The 17,194-nt window shown below is 60.8% G+C and overlaps 1 protein-coding gene across 10 annotated transcripts; it reads right to left on the bottom strand.

Moving 5' to 3' along the window:
• Nucleotides 1–73: 73 nt before the first annotated feature.
• SLC49A3 (solute carrier family 49 member 3) lies at nt 74–14,127 on the bottom strand. 10 transcript variants are annotated; one of them, XM_057502087.1, is made up of 11 exons: nt 13,768–14,127; nt 10,551–10,709; nt 10,167–10,380; nt 9,948–10,024; nt 9,656–9,793; nt 9,424–9,540; nt 8,604–8,756; nt 8,197–8,354; nt 7,956–8,065; nt 7,110–7,414; nt 74–91 (listed from the first exon to the last, which is right to left on the bottom strand). In XM_057502087.1, the coding sequence occupies exons 1-10, from the start codon at nt 13,885–13,887 to the stop codon at nt 7,137–7,139; spliced, it is 1,524 nt and encodes a 507-aa protein (XP_057358070.1). In that variant the 5' UTR covers nt 13,888–14,127; the 3' UTR covers nt 74–91; nt 7,110–7,136. The 10 variants fall into 10 exon arrangements, 8 of the variants coding, with proteins under 8 accessions (XP_057358070.1, XP_036777079.1, XP_036777074.1 ...); XM_036921184.2 differs by lacking the exon at nt 74–91 and adding an exon at nt 13,267–13,383 and having other exon boundaries at nt 6,198–7,414; nt 13,768–13,902; XM_036921179.2 differs by lacking the exon at nt 74–91 and adding an exon at nt 13,267–13,339 and having other exon boundaries at nt 6,198–7,414; nt 13,768–13,896.
• Between the last annotated feature and the right edge of the window lie 3,067 nt (nt 14,128–17,194).

Below are 17,194 nucleotides of genomic sequence, written 5' to 3'. Positions count from 1 at the left end.
GGGGTGACGTCATCGGGCGCACGCGCGCGCGAGGTCGGGGGAGCGGGTAGCGACTGGCTGGGCTCGTGGAGGGACCGCGCAACTTCTGCTCCTGCACCCCAGACAAATCGCGTCTCGCCACCGTAGGCCCGAATAGTTGAAGAGCGTACATGAAGCTTATAAAGTGCAAAGCAGCGCGCTCCACCCTGCCCTGGGCGGTTCCTGACCCGGCCGGGAGCTAGGGAGCCCCGCCCTACTGCTGGAGGATGGCCCCCGGCCTCGTCCAGGCCTGGCGAGCAGCCCCCAGAATGGCCCGGGGAAGGGCCCTTGGGGGCCTGGGAGACCTCGAGGCTTTGGGCGGTGAGTCTGGTGTCCCGGCACTAAATGTGACCCGAGGAGCCCCTCCAGCTGAGGGGCTGTGGGCTTCCTGGGAAGATCACCCTGGCAGGGCCCGCACCCGGATCTCTGACCGCTATCTTGGGGACCCTGCAGTCCCAAGCTCCAAGGTCCACCTCAACCTGGGCCTCGGGGGCCGTTGAGCCCCGAGACTAACCCTCGCTCATTTCTGCTGCTCATGGCGGGTCATATCTGTGAGGTACTCTGTCCCCGTCGGAGTATCCCCCGGTCTCCCCCAGCCCTACAGTGAGCCCTTCCAAAGAACCAGGCCAGCCCCGGGTATGCAGAGGGGCCACCCAGCCATCCAAGTGTCCCCTGTGTGCTGACAGACGGGTCCCATGGCAACGGCACCCTGGGCTCTGCTGCTCCTGGCAGAAGCTCCCCGAGAACCAGGGCTGGGGGCTCACTAAGGTCCCCGCTCCACGGGAAGGGAGCCCCTTCTCCCTCTTCCTCATCAAGTACATCTGATTCCAAAGAGCTGAACTATGAATCTAAAGTGAATGGAAAGGAGCGCCGAAAACGCCAGGACACAAAGCAGTTGCTCAGTAAATCTGCAGGACGGGACCCAGGAACCGTTTCCAGGGGCCTGTGAGAGCCTGCACCCTCTCAGGCTTGCTCTGAACTCCTGGCTCTGGGCCTCCCGGATGGGAAGCTGGAAGGTCATCGGTGCCATTTCCTAGGCTGGGGGTGGGAACGTTGAGGATTATGCTATGGGGCTGTGAGCCCTTTTCTGAGCCCTCTGAGGAATCCTGCCTGACAGGGGTCCTCTGGTGGGCTCCACTGGACCTGGGGATGGGGCAGGCCTCCCCCAGCCCCTTCATTGCTCCCTGAGGAAGCTGCAAGCACACACTGACCCCACAAGGCACAGAATAACCCCCCAACATGCCCCATCACAGTACTGAGCACGCACCCCACCCCACTTCCCCATTCTTGTCCTTGAGCAGCTGGGCAGATGAACTCAGATGTCAAACGTGTTTTCCCTTCCCCGGATTTGAAATAAACCAGATTCCTCAGCAACTCCTGCCTCCACAATCAAAAATAAGTGTCTGGGGCTGAAGGTGGAGCCAGAGCGCCGGTGGGGGCCATACAGCAATAGCTTCCACTGTTGGCAGTGGGAGTGGGGGTGGGGGACAGGAGCAGAGAGGACAGGACGGGCACAGCTACACACGCACACCACCACCCAGGGAAGAGCCCTGAAGCCATAGGGGGACCCATTCTGGGCCCTTCCTGAGGGCTGGGGTGTCCCACGTGGCTCAAGACACCGGGCCACCTGCAGATGCCCTTGCACCTGCCAGGGCTAGCTGTCCATGTCGCTTCCCAGTGTTCTCCACGGCTATCTTTAGTGTTGTCTCAGTCCCCAGCCGACCTAGGAACCCTCCCCAGGGGCTCTGCTGGCGTCTTCTGGCTCCCCTGCATGAGGGGCATTCCAAGCACAGATCCCACATGCCTTCCCCTCTCCTTGTGGCATTCCCCACCCCTGGCCGGGGTCCCAGGCAGGCCCTGCCTAACCGGGAGTAGTGGGGTCCTTTGCACAGAGCCGCCCAAGACTCAGCCCCCGACGTCAGTCATGAGTCCTCCCTCTGGAAGGCCTTCAGGCAGAGCCCCCATGAGCTTCCAAGTCCCTCCAAGTAGGCCACGCCTCCCCAGGTTCCTCAGGGTGTCTTGTCCCACACTCACTAGGTACAGACAGATGGTGAGCTGGGCCTGGGATCCTATGTGGCAGGACCTCAGGGGTACCACAGGATTGAAGGTGTGTGCCCCTGGAGACCAAACCCCAGCTGTGGGGGCACTCACACAGAACCTCTCCTCTCCCAGCTGCAGCAGAGAGGTGCTTCAGAGATGTGTCCGGGGGTCCTCACCCCGTTCTCGCAAGCTGCGCAGGCTCATGCCAACTCCCTCATCCCTGTGGCACCAAGGCCTGCTGCTGCTGCCTCCCACCCAGAAGCAGGCCCTGGGGGCTCCAGGTGTGCAAGTAGAGGCCTGCCTGTCCACCTAGCTTTACCCACTGGCCTCCTCCTGAAACTTGACCTGCAGTGCCCCCATTCTTCCTGCCCTCACCCTGCATTCCCCCTGACCTGGACCCAGGGCATCTGGCCCCTAACTTTGTGACCTCTGATGTCTGGCGCCACCAACAGGCATGTGGGCCAGGTCTGCTCCCCAGATTCTGCCCACAGGGCCATGTTGCCATGGGAAGACCTGGCTAAGTGCTGGCCCTGGCTCAGCCCACTGCAGTGGACCCCCATCCCAGGAATGTTATTCCCCCCGTGTGCCAGGCAAGTAGCTCCCTACCATGGGGATGGGAGAAATGGTCAGGGTCAGGGGCCCTGGGGCTCCTCTGCCACTGAAGCAGGGAGGTGAGGGCACACAGAACGTGCACAGTGAACACTTCGTGAGCAGCCACTGGGACTGTTCACAGCAACTTTGTGCAAATGTGAGACAGGAGCCCTTTCTCTGGCTCCTGCCGCACCCCCAGGTCCTCTGCGCACAAACAGGCAGTCCTGGGCGTGCACAGAATCTAGAAAACAAAGGCTCCTGGGAAGCTGGGCACCCTGCTGGGCAGGGCAGGGTGGGGCGTCTGAGTCACTGCTGGCACGGAAGCTCTCTGCAGTTGTCTGGTCCCCTGGGCAGCCCTGAGCCCATCCATGTACGGGTTGACAGCAGGTGTCCGAGCAGTCCTGGGGGACTGGGCAGGAGTTTAAGATAGGCAACAAGGGCAGGGAGGGCACAGACCATCACATCAGGCAGACTGAGGCATGGTGAGTGTGTGCTGCCAGGCACAAGTGTGTGCGTATGAGTGTGTGCATGTGCTTGTGCATGACTGTGTGTGTGCATTGTGCATGCACACAAGTTTAGTTTGTGTACGTGTGTGAGTGTGAGGGGGTTGGGGGAGGGGGCAGCCACCCATGCCCCACAGCTGTCCCAGTAACGATCTGGGGCTGGGAGACAGAGGAGGGTCCTGGCCTTACCCTATTGGGAACCCCAAGACAAACCCACCCTCCTGCACAGTCCATTTGCTCCTTGGATACTCAAAGGCCCAGCCGGACCCTGGCTGGATGCAAACAAACAGGCAAATTCAAGGCAAAGCCTGGGCACCATGTCCTGTGAGGCATTTTCTGGCCTTCCTGTGCCCACACGAGCACCTACATCTGCCCCAGCCCAGGGACCCAGGAGTCACGTTCCAGAATGCCTCAGTGCCCACCAAGGGTACCCCTAGTCAGCCTGGGGTACCCTCAGCACCGGAGTCCTCATCTCAGGGCAGCAGGAAGACCAAGGAGGGCGTGGCCTTCAGGCCCAGAGAGTCACCCCATGTCTTCTTCGGCTTGGAGCAGACCCAGGTCCAGGAGTTTAAGGAGGTGTGGCTTTGCTCGTGTACCAGGACATCCCGGCCCCGAGATGCTCCTGCCTGAGTGGGTGCCCTCTGATGAGGCGACTGTAAGACCCCACAGGAGCCTCGCCCCAGAGCCGGTAAATGTGGGTGCCTGTCCTCACACGGTGTGGCCTGGCAGGCAACCGGTGACCCTGGCCTCGGTTCTAGGCATTCACACTAATGGATCAGAACCAAGATGGCTTCATTGACAAAAAGGACCTGAAAGACACATACGCCTTTCTGGGTGGGTGCCCCGGGTAGGAGTGCTACCACTGCCCACCACAGGGTGTTCTCTGCCCCAGAGCCTCACCCTGCTCCTTGGCAGTAAAGCCTAGCCTAGTCCCAGGGCTGTGAGGAGGTGGGCTGGGCCTCCCCTGGAGGAAAAAGTCCCCTTTCCTTTGGTCAGGAATGGCAGAGGGCATCACCAGGGACAGAAGGGATGAGTGCACAGCACAAGCATGGGTGTCCTGGAGAGGAGGCTGGGCTGGGCCTGCAGGAACGGACACCCCACAGGGACACCACAGCCCAAGGGAAGCCTGCCTCCCAGCCAGTCAGGAGGCCCAGGGGGCAGGTGTGGAGGCCTGTTCCTGATGCCCTGAAGAGTACAGCCCGGCCTGCTGGCCTCCCTGTCAATGCCCCATCTGGGGACACACTGTTCTCTCCCTGAGGCTGTCCTGCCCTTGGAGCTGGGGGGCAGGCTTGTTTTTTACAGGGGTGAGGGTTCTGCACAGACCAGCCTTCCCTCTGGGCCCTGACAGCCGAGTAAGCAGATCCTCTTCCTTTCCCTCGGCAGTCCACCTCCCTTGGGCTCAGAGCTTGGGGTTCTGCTGAGCTGCAGAAGCCATACCCCACCTTGCCTGAGCCTAGTGTTCCCCCTCCCTCCCTCCCTCCCCTCACCCCAACTTCGTTCTGGGGTCACCTGGAGAAAGACAGAGGTGGGCAGCCCCATGGGGCAACCCCCAGTGGGAACAGTGGACACATCAAGGGCCACCAGGGCAAGGATGACATTTCTGCCCAGTGACCCCCGCTCTGCGTCTGCAACAGGCAAACCAACGTCAAGGATAGCGGGCTGGAGGCCATGCTCAGGAGGCCTCTGTGCCGTCCACTTTGCCATGTTCCTGAATGTCTGGGGAGAAGCCGACTGGTGAGCACAGGCTGTAGGCTGCAGGGCAGGCCCTTCCCAGGCCAGGCTGTGGGTGTGCGCATTTAGCTACCTCCTAACACTTAGAAGTCCAAACATTTTGCGTAAAAGCCCAAATTTTCAGAGCCCCTGAAAGCCTAGGGCCTGTCTTCCTGCACCCCACACCTGTGGGACCCCTATCAGCAGCACAGGGCGTGTGAGCTCGCCCCACCTCCTGTCTGCCTGTGGCGTTTGCTGGCCTCTGTTCCTCACTCATGACCGCTCGCCCCAGCTCTGGGCCTGGGCAGGACCCCGAGGACCCCAAGCAGAGCTCCCTCCAGGGCGGGACCTGCATGGTCTCAGGAGCGGGAGGGCTGCTCAGGCTGAGAGCACAGAGTCAGCAAGGCATGGAGCCCTGGGGCAGCTGCACCGGCCTGGAGCCATCGACGCCAGGGCCCAGGGCCTCCTGCGGGCAGGCACACTTGCTGAGGTGACCATCCTGAATGCCTTCAAGATGCTGGACACTGACAGCAAACGCAGCACACTGAGTGGCCTGGGCACTGGGGACCTCCCCCAGGGGTCTGAGGGATGCCAAGCCCACTTCCCCAAGGTATCTGGGTCTGGAGGGGCCTGCCTGGAGAGCTCACATCCCTCAGGGTGGCTGAGGGCAAAATGATCCCCATGCATGCAGGGCTGGGTGCCCGGTGACCAGGTGGTCACCGCTCTGGGACTGGAGGGTCTTTGGCCTGTGCGGCTACTTCATCAAGCACTGGGAGCCATGCATTTGGTGTGCCAAGTGTTGCCCTTAACATCCTTCAGTCTGCCCTCCGGGAAGGCCCTCAGAGTGGAGACTGAGCAGGTGACCCAGGAGAGGCTCCCTACAGACTGTTCCCCAGGGACCAGCTTCCGAGGGGCATGTGTACTGTGAGCAGCGGAGGAGCAGACCCCACCCCAGGCATCCTGCCCCCCCTGACAGAGGGGCCGACTCCCCGAGGCCAGGCCCTCAGCAGTCCAGGACTGAGCCTTCTTCAGAGCAGCCCAACTGGGCTCTTCCCTCCTGGTCCTCAGCCTCAAGCGGCTGCTATCAGCCCAGGCCGACAAGGTGACGGCTGACAAGGTCTGGCCCAGGCGGTCCCTGCTTCGACCCCTGCCCCTCCGGCCTCTCAGAAGCCCAAGCAGGGCGCTGGGGTCAGTGGGGGTGTGCCCCAGCCCCAGAAGCTGTGCGTTGGGTGTGCGGGCGCCAAGTGGCTGAGCCCTGGCCCAGCCTCTGCTCTGGGGAGTTCCCCCGCCTCCCTTTCCCCACGCCCCCAAACACAGAAACAAGGTGAGAACCAGCTGGATCAGTGCCTGTAATTCAGGGCCGGCTGGGGCCCTTGGACACCCTGTTGCTGCCTGCCCTCCAGCCTGGTCTGACGCCCGCCAGCAAACCGCCGCTCGCAGGCCAGCCAGATGTTCCAGGTCGCCAGCATGGGTGCTGCCTCTGCTACCAGGCCCTGGGCTGCGTGCTGGCCACAGGGCAGAGGAGGAGGGGTGGGGCAGCCCCAGGCCTGGCCAGCTCGATAGACGCACAGCCACGCCCTGCCTGTCACCGTCTGTGGAGGGGAGGCAGCGTCCACAGGGTGGGGCCGTCCCTCACGGCCTGGGAGGGTCCGGAGCGGGTAAGGGGTCTGGAGCGGAGTGTCTGCCTGCAGGGCCCTCCCCTGCTTCCCCGTCCACGCCCAGCCCGGCTCCACCTGCTCCCCCCACCTGGCCTGGCTCCTGTGCAGGGGGTCTGGCCTCTCAGTGGTCTGCAGAGATTGAGAGACTCTGGGACAGGCTACTTCAGGGGAGGCCTGCCCCGTGCCTGTCCTCTCCGGACTCGGCCGGGCTGGAGGCCTTCGGACCCTCCGACCCATCCAGCTTCCCCTCAGCAAATGCCCCTTATGCCAGGCCAACCCTTCCATATGCTGCGCCTGCACCAGCTACCCTGGGCCTGGCCTGGCCCCTGGCGCATCCTGCCTGGTCAGTGGCCACTGGCTGGTACACAGCAGCTCTTCTCGCAGCGGGAGAGGCCACCATGCTGTGCCTTGAGCGTGCCCAGGACAGAGTCCCTGTGGCATCTGCAAGACACCCTATCCCAGGCTCGGCCATGGTGGGCACAGCTGAGGTGACGGCGCCTGCCTCTCCCTGACCCCTGTCACATCCCAGGATACTTCTTGACGTGCTAACTGCCCCCTGGGCCCCTGCAGGGCCTGTGGTGTCTCTTACGTTCAGGGGCTTTGGGACTCGGGGCTCCTAGGAGCAGGGAGGCAGGGTCAGGAGAGCCGGTTCCAGCCATGAGCTTTGGAGCGGAGCTGCCCCCACGCTTCCTGCAGGAGCTGTGCGGGGCTCAGAGGAGCCACAGGGGGCGGCGGCCGGGTGGGGTGTGCGGTCTGTGGCTGCCGGGCTTACGTCCTCCTGGACTGAGGGGCTTCCGCTGGCCTCGGCCTGCAGGCGCCGGTACGGGGTGCGGAAGAAGAGGACCAGGAGGCAACTGAAGAAGGTGCACAAGCCGGCCATCAGCAGCACGGACACTGGGGAGACACAGCCAGCTCAGTCCATGGCCTGCCCCTGCTCCCCATGCAGGGCCCAGCTGGCCGTGGAGCCAGCTGGCCCTGCTACCCGTGGCCACTGTGTGGCTCCAGGCAGCCCCATGCCAGCCCCCAACAGGCCCCAAAGGTTGCTCCCAGACCCAGGTGAGCTCCAAGGACACCAGCACCAGTTGTCAAGGTGTGGTTGTGACACCCCACCACTCTGGTGGCCGTCCCCACCTGTCTCTTCCTCTCTCTGTCTCTTTCTCCTTCCCTGATTCCATTTTAAAATGACTTATGCAGGAGGTTTAGAGATTGGACTTCCATCAGGGCCTCAGGGCTGTTTCCACCACGCACGCTGGGCCTACGGGGTTCTGTCTGTTGCCCTCTGACCCACCCTTGCCCTGTGGGTACACTGCACCCACTCTCCAAGGAGACCAAAAGGCACCAACAGAAGGGGCCTTGAAGGGAGGTCCCCAGGGCCGGAGCAGCGGGTGGGAGGCCCCAGTGGGCGATCAGGGCCCCCTGTGGGCTGGCCACTCACCCTGCCAGTCTAGCGGGTCCTGGCCGTCATGGCAGGTAGACACAGATGGCTGTGCACGGCGCACAGGCAGGGCCGTCAGCAGCACCACGATGAGCATGCCGGCAGCCTGCCTGGACAGCCACAGAGCCCTCAGCCCCGGCGCGGCCCCCCGTCCACATGCCAGCAGCCACTTTGAGGGCGTGCTGTGCAGCCTGTGGGGCAGGGGGCATGGGGTCCCCAGGGAAGCGGGAAGGACACTCACCCCAGCACAAAGACCAGGCCTGCGGCCGCACCCTCACCCACAGGAAAGGAGCACTCGACTGCCAGCTCCATGGCGACAGGTGCCACCGAGAAGCCAAAGAGCCCCAGCAGTGAGCAGGTGGCGGCCAGCGCGAGTTTCTGGTCCTGCAGCTGGGACACCTGGAGCAGTGAGCCGCACGGGTCCCACAGTCAGATGGGACGCAGCCCTGGGCTTCCAGACCCAGCCAGGCCCTGCACCAGCACCCTGTCTCGGCTGAGCAGAGGCAGGGCAGTGCCCAGTGCCACCCCAGCAGGCAGTGCCTGAGCCCCAGAGGGTCTGGTGTCTGTTCTGGCCACACTGCCACCCGCCCCACCCTGGGCGTCCCACTCCCACACCTGCAGATGGCCTTAGCTCGAGGGGACTCTCACCACAGCAAAGGCCGCACAGGCCATGGAGGTCAGGCAGAGTCCAATCTTGAGGGCTTCAGTGAAGCGCTTGGTCTGGTCTACATACAACCCGAGAACCAGTGCCCCCAGGATCCCAAACACAATGAAGAGAGCCCCACACAGGCCTGCAAATTCCTGGAGGAGAAAAGGCCAGGCACCCAGTCATGGGCATTCGGTGATCCCCTGGGCGAGGTGCTCATCCTTGATGTACGCCATCACCAGGGAGCCAGGACAGCGTCACTGGGCAGCACCCAGGTGCAGGCAGGATGACGCGGAAGGCTTTGCTGTGGTGGGGGGTGTCCTACCCCAGAGGTCCCTCTTCCCTGTGTCACTCCTGCCTCAGGGACTCAACAATTGCTAAAGGGAAGGTCCAGTTGCTGCAGACACCCCTCAACACCTGTATGCCCCTCAAGAGTCAGGAACGTGCCAGGCCCGCACCCACACCCAGGGCCGATACCAGACAGCAGACGGCATGGCCGGAGCTGAGAGCTGCAAGGCCCTCCCAGTCTCCACTCCCAGAGGCAGACTCTTCTGGAGCAGCTTGCAGGGCTAGGGGTGCCCAGGGAGGTGCAGCGGGAAAGAACGGGGAAACCACCATCCGAAATCCCAGGGCGCTCACGCTACTCCCACCCTCCCAGTGCCCCCCCCCATCTGCACCCTCTTTGGCATAGGACACGACTTCCCACACACTGCATCTGAATACTGCCACCGTCCCGCTGTGGGCGGGAGGGCCCAGCTCCAGGGCCCCACGCGAGAGCGGCAGTGGACAGCCTGGGCAGGGAGCAGAGGGCCTGGCACTCACATTGGAGTAGCCCTTCACGCAGAGGACCTGCTCCAGCAGGGCTGAGAAGCTGGTGAAGACTCCGATGCCACCCCCGAAGCCCACAGCCAGGGTGACGTAGGCCTTGTTCCTTGTGAGCTGCAGGGCAGGGGGGCTCAGTTGGGGGCCTAGCAGGAGGTGCAGGGGCTCCAATGGGGCTTCTCCTGCACCTCCCCACACACGTCTTCCCTGCCCTGAATCCCACAGCACTGACCAGCTTCAGCCCATCCAGGAACTTCTCTGAGGTGGAGCGGGCGGCCCCGGCAGAGGGTGGGGTGGGGGGCACGCTCTCCCAGAGGCATGCAGTGGCCATCAGGCAGGCGAGGCCGGCAGGGATGATGTAGATGCCCAGCTGGGGAGAGGGTATGCATGGTGCACATGTGTGTGGGCATGCACAGGCCCTTGCAAAGGCATGCAGGGTGCCTCCTGCCTGCTGCTCTGGGCTCCAGGGGGCCCATTCCCCTTGCCAGCCACCCAACACATGTGCACCTCTCAGGCTCCCTCACCATCATGGAGATGTCTTCCTCCTTCTTCACTAGGGCAGGTGACAGCAAGTTGGCCACCAGGATGCCCAGGGGGTTTGCTGGATGGACAAATGGAGGATGCATCAGCTTGGCTGTGGCTAGGCCTGGTCCCCAGCCCACAGGTGGAGCCTTCCGACTGTGAGCCCAGAAGTGCGAGGCACTAAGCCAGAAGAAACCATCAGCCTCACCCGCAAGACTCACACATGGTGCCGATCATGTTGGCCGTGGCTCGTTGGTGCTCAGGGAACCACAGTGCAGCCAGCTTGGCTGGAGAGAAGATGACCAGGGTCTGGGCCAGGGCACAGAGGCTCTGCCCACTCATGAGGAAGGCAAACGGGTCCTGGACCTTGACCAGCATGCAGGGCACGGAGCGGAGCACACTCCCAGCAAAGTTCAGCCACGCACACAGGACGGTCTGCAGGGGTGGGGTCAGGAGCACTGCCTGGCCAGCAGACTCCCCTCCCAACACCTGGCCTCTGCCCACCGCCCCAGGGACTCTGCCTGGGGACCCTGGTCAGGGGAGGAAGCCCACACTCAGGGACCCCACCCTGTCCCCGAGAGGGCCCTGTGTGGGGTCTGACTCACAGCCCAGCGGAGCCCAACGGAGTCCAGAAACCAGATGGCTGCCACACCAGACGGGATGGACACCACAAGGTAGACCATTGAGAGCCAGTTGATCTGCTTGGTGGAGAGGAGGAAGCGCCGGGCAGTGGTGTCAGCCACGGGCGCGAAGCTGAGCCACAGCTAAGGGATACACACGGTGTCAGCCCAGGAGCCGGTGCCCAGGCACCGCAGCCCCGGCTCTCCCAGGCTTGGCCAGCCAGCATGGCCAGCCTGAGGGAGGGGGTGGATCCGGCAGCCCCACAGAGGCCATGGTCTTCACTCAGTCACCCCAAGGGCGGGGGCTCAGACAGCATGCCTGGGCTGTGGGCCAGCACGATCTTTGAAGGAGTGGTCCTGGGGTGGGTGGTAGACGGACGCCAATGACCTGGTCAGGGCCAGGAGCCCCGCCAGGACTGACCCTCCAAGGAGAAGGCCCTGAGGGCTTCAGCAGGAGGCAGGTGCCCACTGTGTTGGGTGGCAGGGGGCACTGTGTGGTGGGTGGGCATGAAGGGGCCTAGATTAGGCACTGGACAGCACTGGAGCACAGGAGGGTGGGAGGGGTCAGGATGAGGGGAGCTAATGGCCCTGGACCTCAAGTATATGCATGAGTAGTTTGCCCAGAAGGGCTGGGAGGAGGAGCAGATTTTGGGGGACACCCAGTTCCTGTGGCAGACACCCAGGTGGACAAGGGCAGGAAGGTGGGATGACCCAGAGCCAGGGAGGGGCTGAGTGGGAGAGATGTTTCGAGGGGTAGGGGGCAGAAGGGAGCCCAAAAAGCACCTCCAGCCTGTCTGCAAACTTGGGTCCAGGTGGGAAAAACCTGGATTGTGGGCTGGCCCTGCCCACGGCCAGTCTGACCGCCTTGCAGGAGACCCAGGTGTTGGGAGATAAGATCCTCCCCAAAGCAGGTGACATTTCCCAGCTCCTGGCGCTCAGGTGCCAGGTCTCAACCCCACAGACTGGGTCAGTGGGGAAGGTTCACAGTGGAGGAGGTGACAGTGTCTTGCCCCTGAAGGATGGGCTAGAAGGCCAGGAAGGTCTCCCCAAAGCTTACTGCAGGAGAGGGGAAGGAGGTGGGCCAGGGAGGGCCAAAGACCAGGGTGTCACACATCAAAGCTCACGGTCACTCCAAGTCAGAGGACCCAGGAAGGTAGGAGCTTGCCTGAGGCCACAGCCTCCCGGAGAAGCCAAGACCCAGCCTTCCTGACCCACGCAGAGCTCTGACCACAGAGCCTCACATGACAGCAAGCTTGAGCAACAGCCCTCTCTTCTTCCTTTTTTCCCACGACAGAGCAGGGACAAATCTCTCAGGTTCAGAAAGAGCCTAATGCAGGCCTGGCCCTGCAGAGAGACAGCAGGCTGTCTTTCTCCAACCCTGCCCTTACCAGCAGCGCCCCATCCTTGTTCCTTGCCAGAGCTGGAGCTGTTGAGGCAGACGGGTCTAAAACGCGCGAGGCAATGTGAGGATGGCAATCTGTCCCCATTGCACAGGAATCCCCTTCCACATGCCCGGCCTTCCAGGCAGTGCCTCATGTCCCTTTGGGCATGAAGGTGGTTGCCCCCAAACCTGGCTCTCCCTGACTGCTGGGCTGTCTCCTTGAGCCTCTCCAGGGCCACTCCAAGGACCGTCCCACCTGCCGCTCACACTGCCCTCTCGGAACCTGGGAGCCCTGCTCACCCAGCTACGGCGGGCTAAACGAGGAGCTAATTGGACTGGCTAAGCCTGATGGTCAGGGCTCCCTGTGATGCCCAGAACAGGGGCCTGGACAGCTGCTGGCGATCTTCCTGTTTGTTCCATAATGACTTGTGGATAAAGGGGGTGCAGCATGACACCGCCGCACTGTCCAAGGAACTTCTCAACGCCGCCACAACGCCTGTCCTCAGATTCACTGAAGCAGTTCCAAGGGCCAAGGAGGCCCCCTGCTCTGCACCCTCAGACCACTGCACCCAAAGCCGTGCCCACTTCCCCACAGCTAGACAAAGGGACCTGGGGGCCAAGCCACAGCAATGAGTCCGTGGAGAAAAGAAGTTTCTGGAGTCACGGCAGTCCCCAGACCTGGCCACAGATGCTGCCTGTCCGAGCCCAGGGCTGGCTCCCCACACCCTGTCCAGCAGGGACAGGTGGGAAAAGGCCCTGAGAAGTTTGGAATGATGTCCAAGAGTGGCTGCTGCCCAGAGTGTCCCGAAGGCAGTGTCTGCCAGGACTGTCCACACCTGCCCGCCCCACCCCTGTGCCTCCTGACTGTCCCTCTGCTGCTCAGCACCCTCCCCAAGTTGCAGGTCCTGTGCCAACCACCAACTTTACATTATGTGGTTGCATGGTGGCCAAATGCTGCCGACGAGTCCTGGATTCTGTGGGAGACTGAGGAGTCACCTGCATGAGAGGCAGCGCCAGGGAGGTGAGACGTGGGGGTGCCCAGTGGGGCCCTGTGTGAGCAGCACGTAGCCTGACTGCTGAGCCGGCAGCCCTGCCTCCTCCGGCGGCTCCCAGCCCCACCATCTGCTCACCTGCCTGGAAGAACCTGTCCAGGGAACACGGGGCTGAGCCCACCTGTATGTGATGGGCTGGGAAAAGAGGGTCCCAAGCCTCTGGGCAGAGCGACTGGGTGTTGCGGGGAGAGTACGGGAGAAGCAGGCTGGGAGGGCCGGGCCCCAGGGCCTGGCGGACCTGGCTCTCCCTTGCCAGGCCCCTGCTCACCAGCTGGCTCTGTGCAGGTCTCAGGGCTGTGGCGGTGAACACAGCCGGGTCCCTGCCAGCAGTGGGGACAGTCCTACAACAGGTAACAGGTCACCGTGGACCCCAGCAGGGGAGAGACTGTGGGTGCAAGGAAGGCAGGCCTACTGTGAGGGGCCTCAGAATGGGTCAGGACCCCGGGGGGCGGGGGTGCTGCGAACAGGTTAGCAAAGGTCATGCGCCCTATCCTGCCCCGGGGAGGGTGGCTGTGGAGAGGGGGAGAAGAGCCCAGGGGAATGAGGGGCCGCCGGAGGGCCCCTTTCCAGCCGTCCAGTGACTCCTACCGCACCCTGTCGCTGGAGAGGGATCATCCTGAAGCCACCATCAGCCGCAGCCAGGAGGGGCTCTCCGTCCCGAGACCGCAGGACTCGCCCGAACCCGACCCCGGCCCCACTGTCCGGCCGGAACTCCCGGGGTCCCGGTCGGCCCGCACCCTGCCCCCGGGCCGCCCCTCCCGGCCGGTACCGTGGCGTTGGAGCAGCTGAGCAGGCTGAGCACCAGCAGGAACACCCAGCGGCGCGCGTAGGCGCGGTACCCCCGCAGCGCGCCCAGGGCGGGGGTCGCAGGGGCCGCCGGCCGCGCCATCGCCGCCGCCGCCGCAGCCCAGGCGCCGCGCGTGGGCCGGGCCGCCCCAGGAGGGAAGGGACCCGAGCTGAAGCTGGATCCCGCCGTCGGCGGGAGGCAAGTCTCTGCCACAAAAGCAGGGACAAAGTCCCCTCCAGGGGCCCAGACGGCCGCGGCCTCCGCGTGGGCCGCCCCCGCGGGCGGGCGCGGGACGAGTCGCTGGGAGTTGCTCGCTTCCGGACGGGGGCTGCGGAGACGCCCCTCGGCCAGGCCCACCTCCGGTTCCGACGTGCGGGAGGCGGCGAGCAGCAGGGGGGAGGCGGGAGTCCGGGCGCGAAGGGCCTGGGATCGGGGAAGCAGGAACTGGGGCGACGCGCAGGGCGACGCCCGGCCAGGGCGAGGGGCGGGAGGCGGTGGGCGGCCGCGCCCCGGCCCGGGGAGGGCGGCGCCGGGGCCCAGCCGGGGGCCGGGCCGGGGCCGGCATCCTCCCGCCGGCTCGCTGTCCGCGGTTCACCCCGCCTGTGAGCCGGAGGGCGGAGAGGAGCGGCGTGCGCCCGCCTCTCCCCCGCGAGGACACCCGTGCGGGCGGGCTGCGCCCTCCCCGCCCGGGGCCCGGCGCCTCCGCCCACCGCTCCTCCAGCGTGACTTCCTGCGGCCCCTGTGACCGCCTGTGCCAGACCTCCGCCCGCCGCCACCTCTGTGACCCTCCTGCTCACTAAAGTGGGGAGCTTCCACTGCGCCCCGCCAATCACAGACCCCAGCTGAAGGGTCACGGCCTCAACAGGGAACGATGCCCAGCATCTCCTGCAAGAAACTGACCACCGGGGCCACTCAGCCGGGGAGACGCCGCCACTACCGGGAACTACAGCCTTTTCTCCCAACGAACTTTCCTTCAGGACCCCTCCCAATTTCCTCCTTCTCCATAAAATAAGGGTCCTCTCCTATGTTGGTTGGACTAGCCTCTGGTGTTTGCCATAATTTGCTTGTCTTTAATTGCAATTCTCTGCTATTCTTGAGTAAACCCATTTTTGCTGGTGAATAAAATGAAAGTTCCTGTGTCCAGGATTCTCACCTGGCCCTGGTTGGCTAGCTCACTGCACATGTGTTGGCAATACGTCGTTATTGACTCTATAAAAGAGCTCTGCCCAGTGCTCTGGGTGACACGGTGGCATGGCTGCAAGGCTGCAGGAGAGCAGAGCAGAGGCTGGAGTGGTGGCAGCGCCGAGGAGAGAGACTGAGACGGTTGTGCGGACAGAGGGGCCCAGAGGCAGAGACTGGCTTGCTGCATGTAGACTCGCTCTGAGTGAACAAGATTTTAGTGATTGACCTGCCACCGTAGGAATAAAGTTGGATATAACCTTTTCACCACAAGAACATTCTACTGTCATTTCTTTGGTCACACTGAATCCATAGTGAACTTGCCCAGGGCTGAAACCCACTGGCAAGACAAATAACTTTTATTTTTTAAGGTCAACAGGCATAAACTTAGCAAACTGTGTACAATTATGCAACACTGATGAAAGAAATCAACAAAGACCTAAAAAAATGAAGACACACACCATGTTTGTGGACCAGAAGACTCAACATAGTAAAGATGCCAGTTCTCCCCAGACTCATCTATAGGTTTAATGCAATTCCTATCAAAAGGGTTTTGTTGACATAGACTGTTAGAAAATATTTAGTAAACTGCATATCCAACAAAGGAATGGGATCTAGAATATACAAAAAGCCCTCAAAACACAACAATAAAAAGTAGACAACAACAAAAGTCCAATTAGAAAATGGAAGACACATGGTAAGACATTTCACTGAAGAGGATATATAAGTGGCAAGTAATGATGAATGGCTACTATCAATAGCCATTAGGAAAATGCAAATTAAAGCCACAATGAGATATCACCACATACATTTCAGAATGGCTAAAACAAAAAACAGTGACATCAAATGTGGTGAGGTTGTGGATAATTGGGTCACTCATACACTGCAAAGAATGTAAACTGTGCAAAACAGGTTGGCAGTTTCTTACAGAACTGGTAACATGCTACTATCAGATGACCCAGGAATTGCACTCTTAAGCATTTATCCCCGAGAAATAAAAACCTATGTTCACACAAAAATCTGCATCCAAATGTTCAGAGCAGCCTTATTTGTGATAGCCAAAACTGGAAACAACCCAGATGTCTGTTAGTGGGTGAAGGTTCAGCAAACTGGGGCATCCACACCATGGAACAGGGCTCAGTAGGGTTGGGCTGCTCATACATGTAGCAGCCTGGGTGATTCTCAGGGTAATTATGCCAAGTGGGAAAAAAAGCCAAGCTCAAAAGCTTACATACTCTATGATTCCATTTGTATGACTTTTTTGAACAGATGACAATTTAGAAGTGGAGAACAGATTAGCGGTTTGGGGGGTTGAGGGAGCAGGAGGGAGGTGGTTCTACAAGGACAGGAGGATCTTTGTGTGATGAAAATACTCTGTATCCTGACTGTGGCCTGGATACAAAAACCTACACATATAATACAACCACGTGAGGGTAAGCACACCTGAGAGAGTGCGAGTGAAACCAGAGAAATATGAAGAAGGCTGTGGACTACATCAGTGTTAGGAGTGGCTGTGGTCTTGCACATTTCTGTTTTGCAATTGCTCTCCTTGGTGAAAACTGGGCAAAACATGCAAAGAATCTGTTATTTCCTACAACTGCTTTTGAATCTATCTCAAAACAAGATAAAGTTTTAAGACTCATATCATGTGGAAAGTACACTTACTTGGAAATAATGACCCCCCCAACACACACACATTTCACAAAATTATTTTACCTAAATATTGGACAAGCATCTTCAACATAAGCATGTAAGCTAGTCAAGTTCTGAATCCAGGTATATAACACCATGCACAGAAATGCCCTTCTGAGCCCAGGGTCCATCTGCACACCTTTGGGCCCACCCTGTCATGAAGACATCCTTTAGTGATCTCCACACAAAAGCCACCTAATATCTTGCTTTTGAAAATTATCTTTAAAGGATTGTTTAAAATAACATTTAACACTTACAATTATGACTAAATCTGTTTCAATTTCTTACCTTGCTTTTTCTTCACCAAATATAGACTCCTATCAGTGTTCCAAAATAGCATTAAAGCTTTTTCACATGACTGTGTCTCTCTAAACGGTATCTTGCTCAAAGTTAAGAACTGAGAGCAGTTACTTTGTCGAGACCTTTGCTGAGGACACACTGAGGAAGAACCTCACCGTATGTGATGAGATGGTCACAGCCCCATCTTGTTTGTTTGTTTGTTACTGTTTTTTTTTTTTTTTTGCTGCTGCTGTAAGAG

This window comes from Manis pentadactyla, chromosome 5 (assembly GCF_030020395.1).
Source record: "Manis pentadactyla isolate mManPen7 chromosome 5, mManPen7.hap1, whole genome shotgun sequence".
Taxonomy (NCBI): Eukaryota; Metazoa; Chordata; class Mammalia; order Pholidota; family Manidae; genus Manis; species Manis pentadactyla.
Note: the sequence above shows the minus strand (reverse complement) of the source record. Positions and strands in the feature narration are given on the sequence as shown.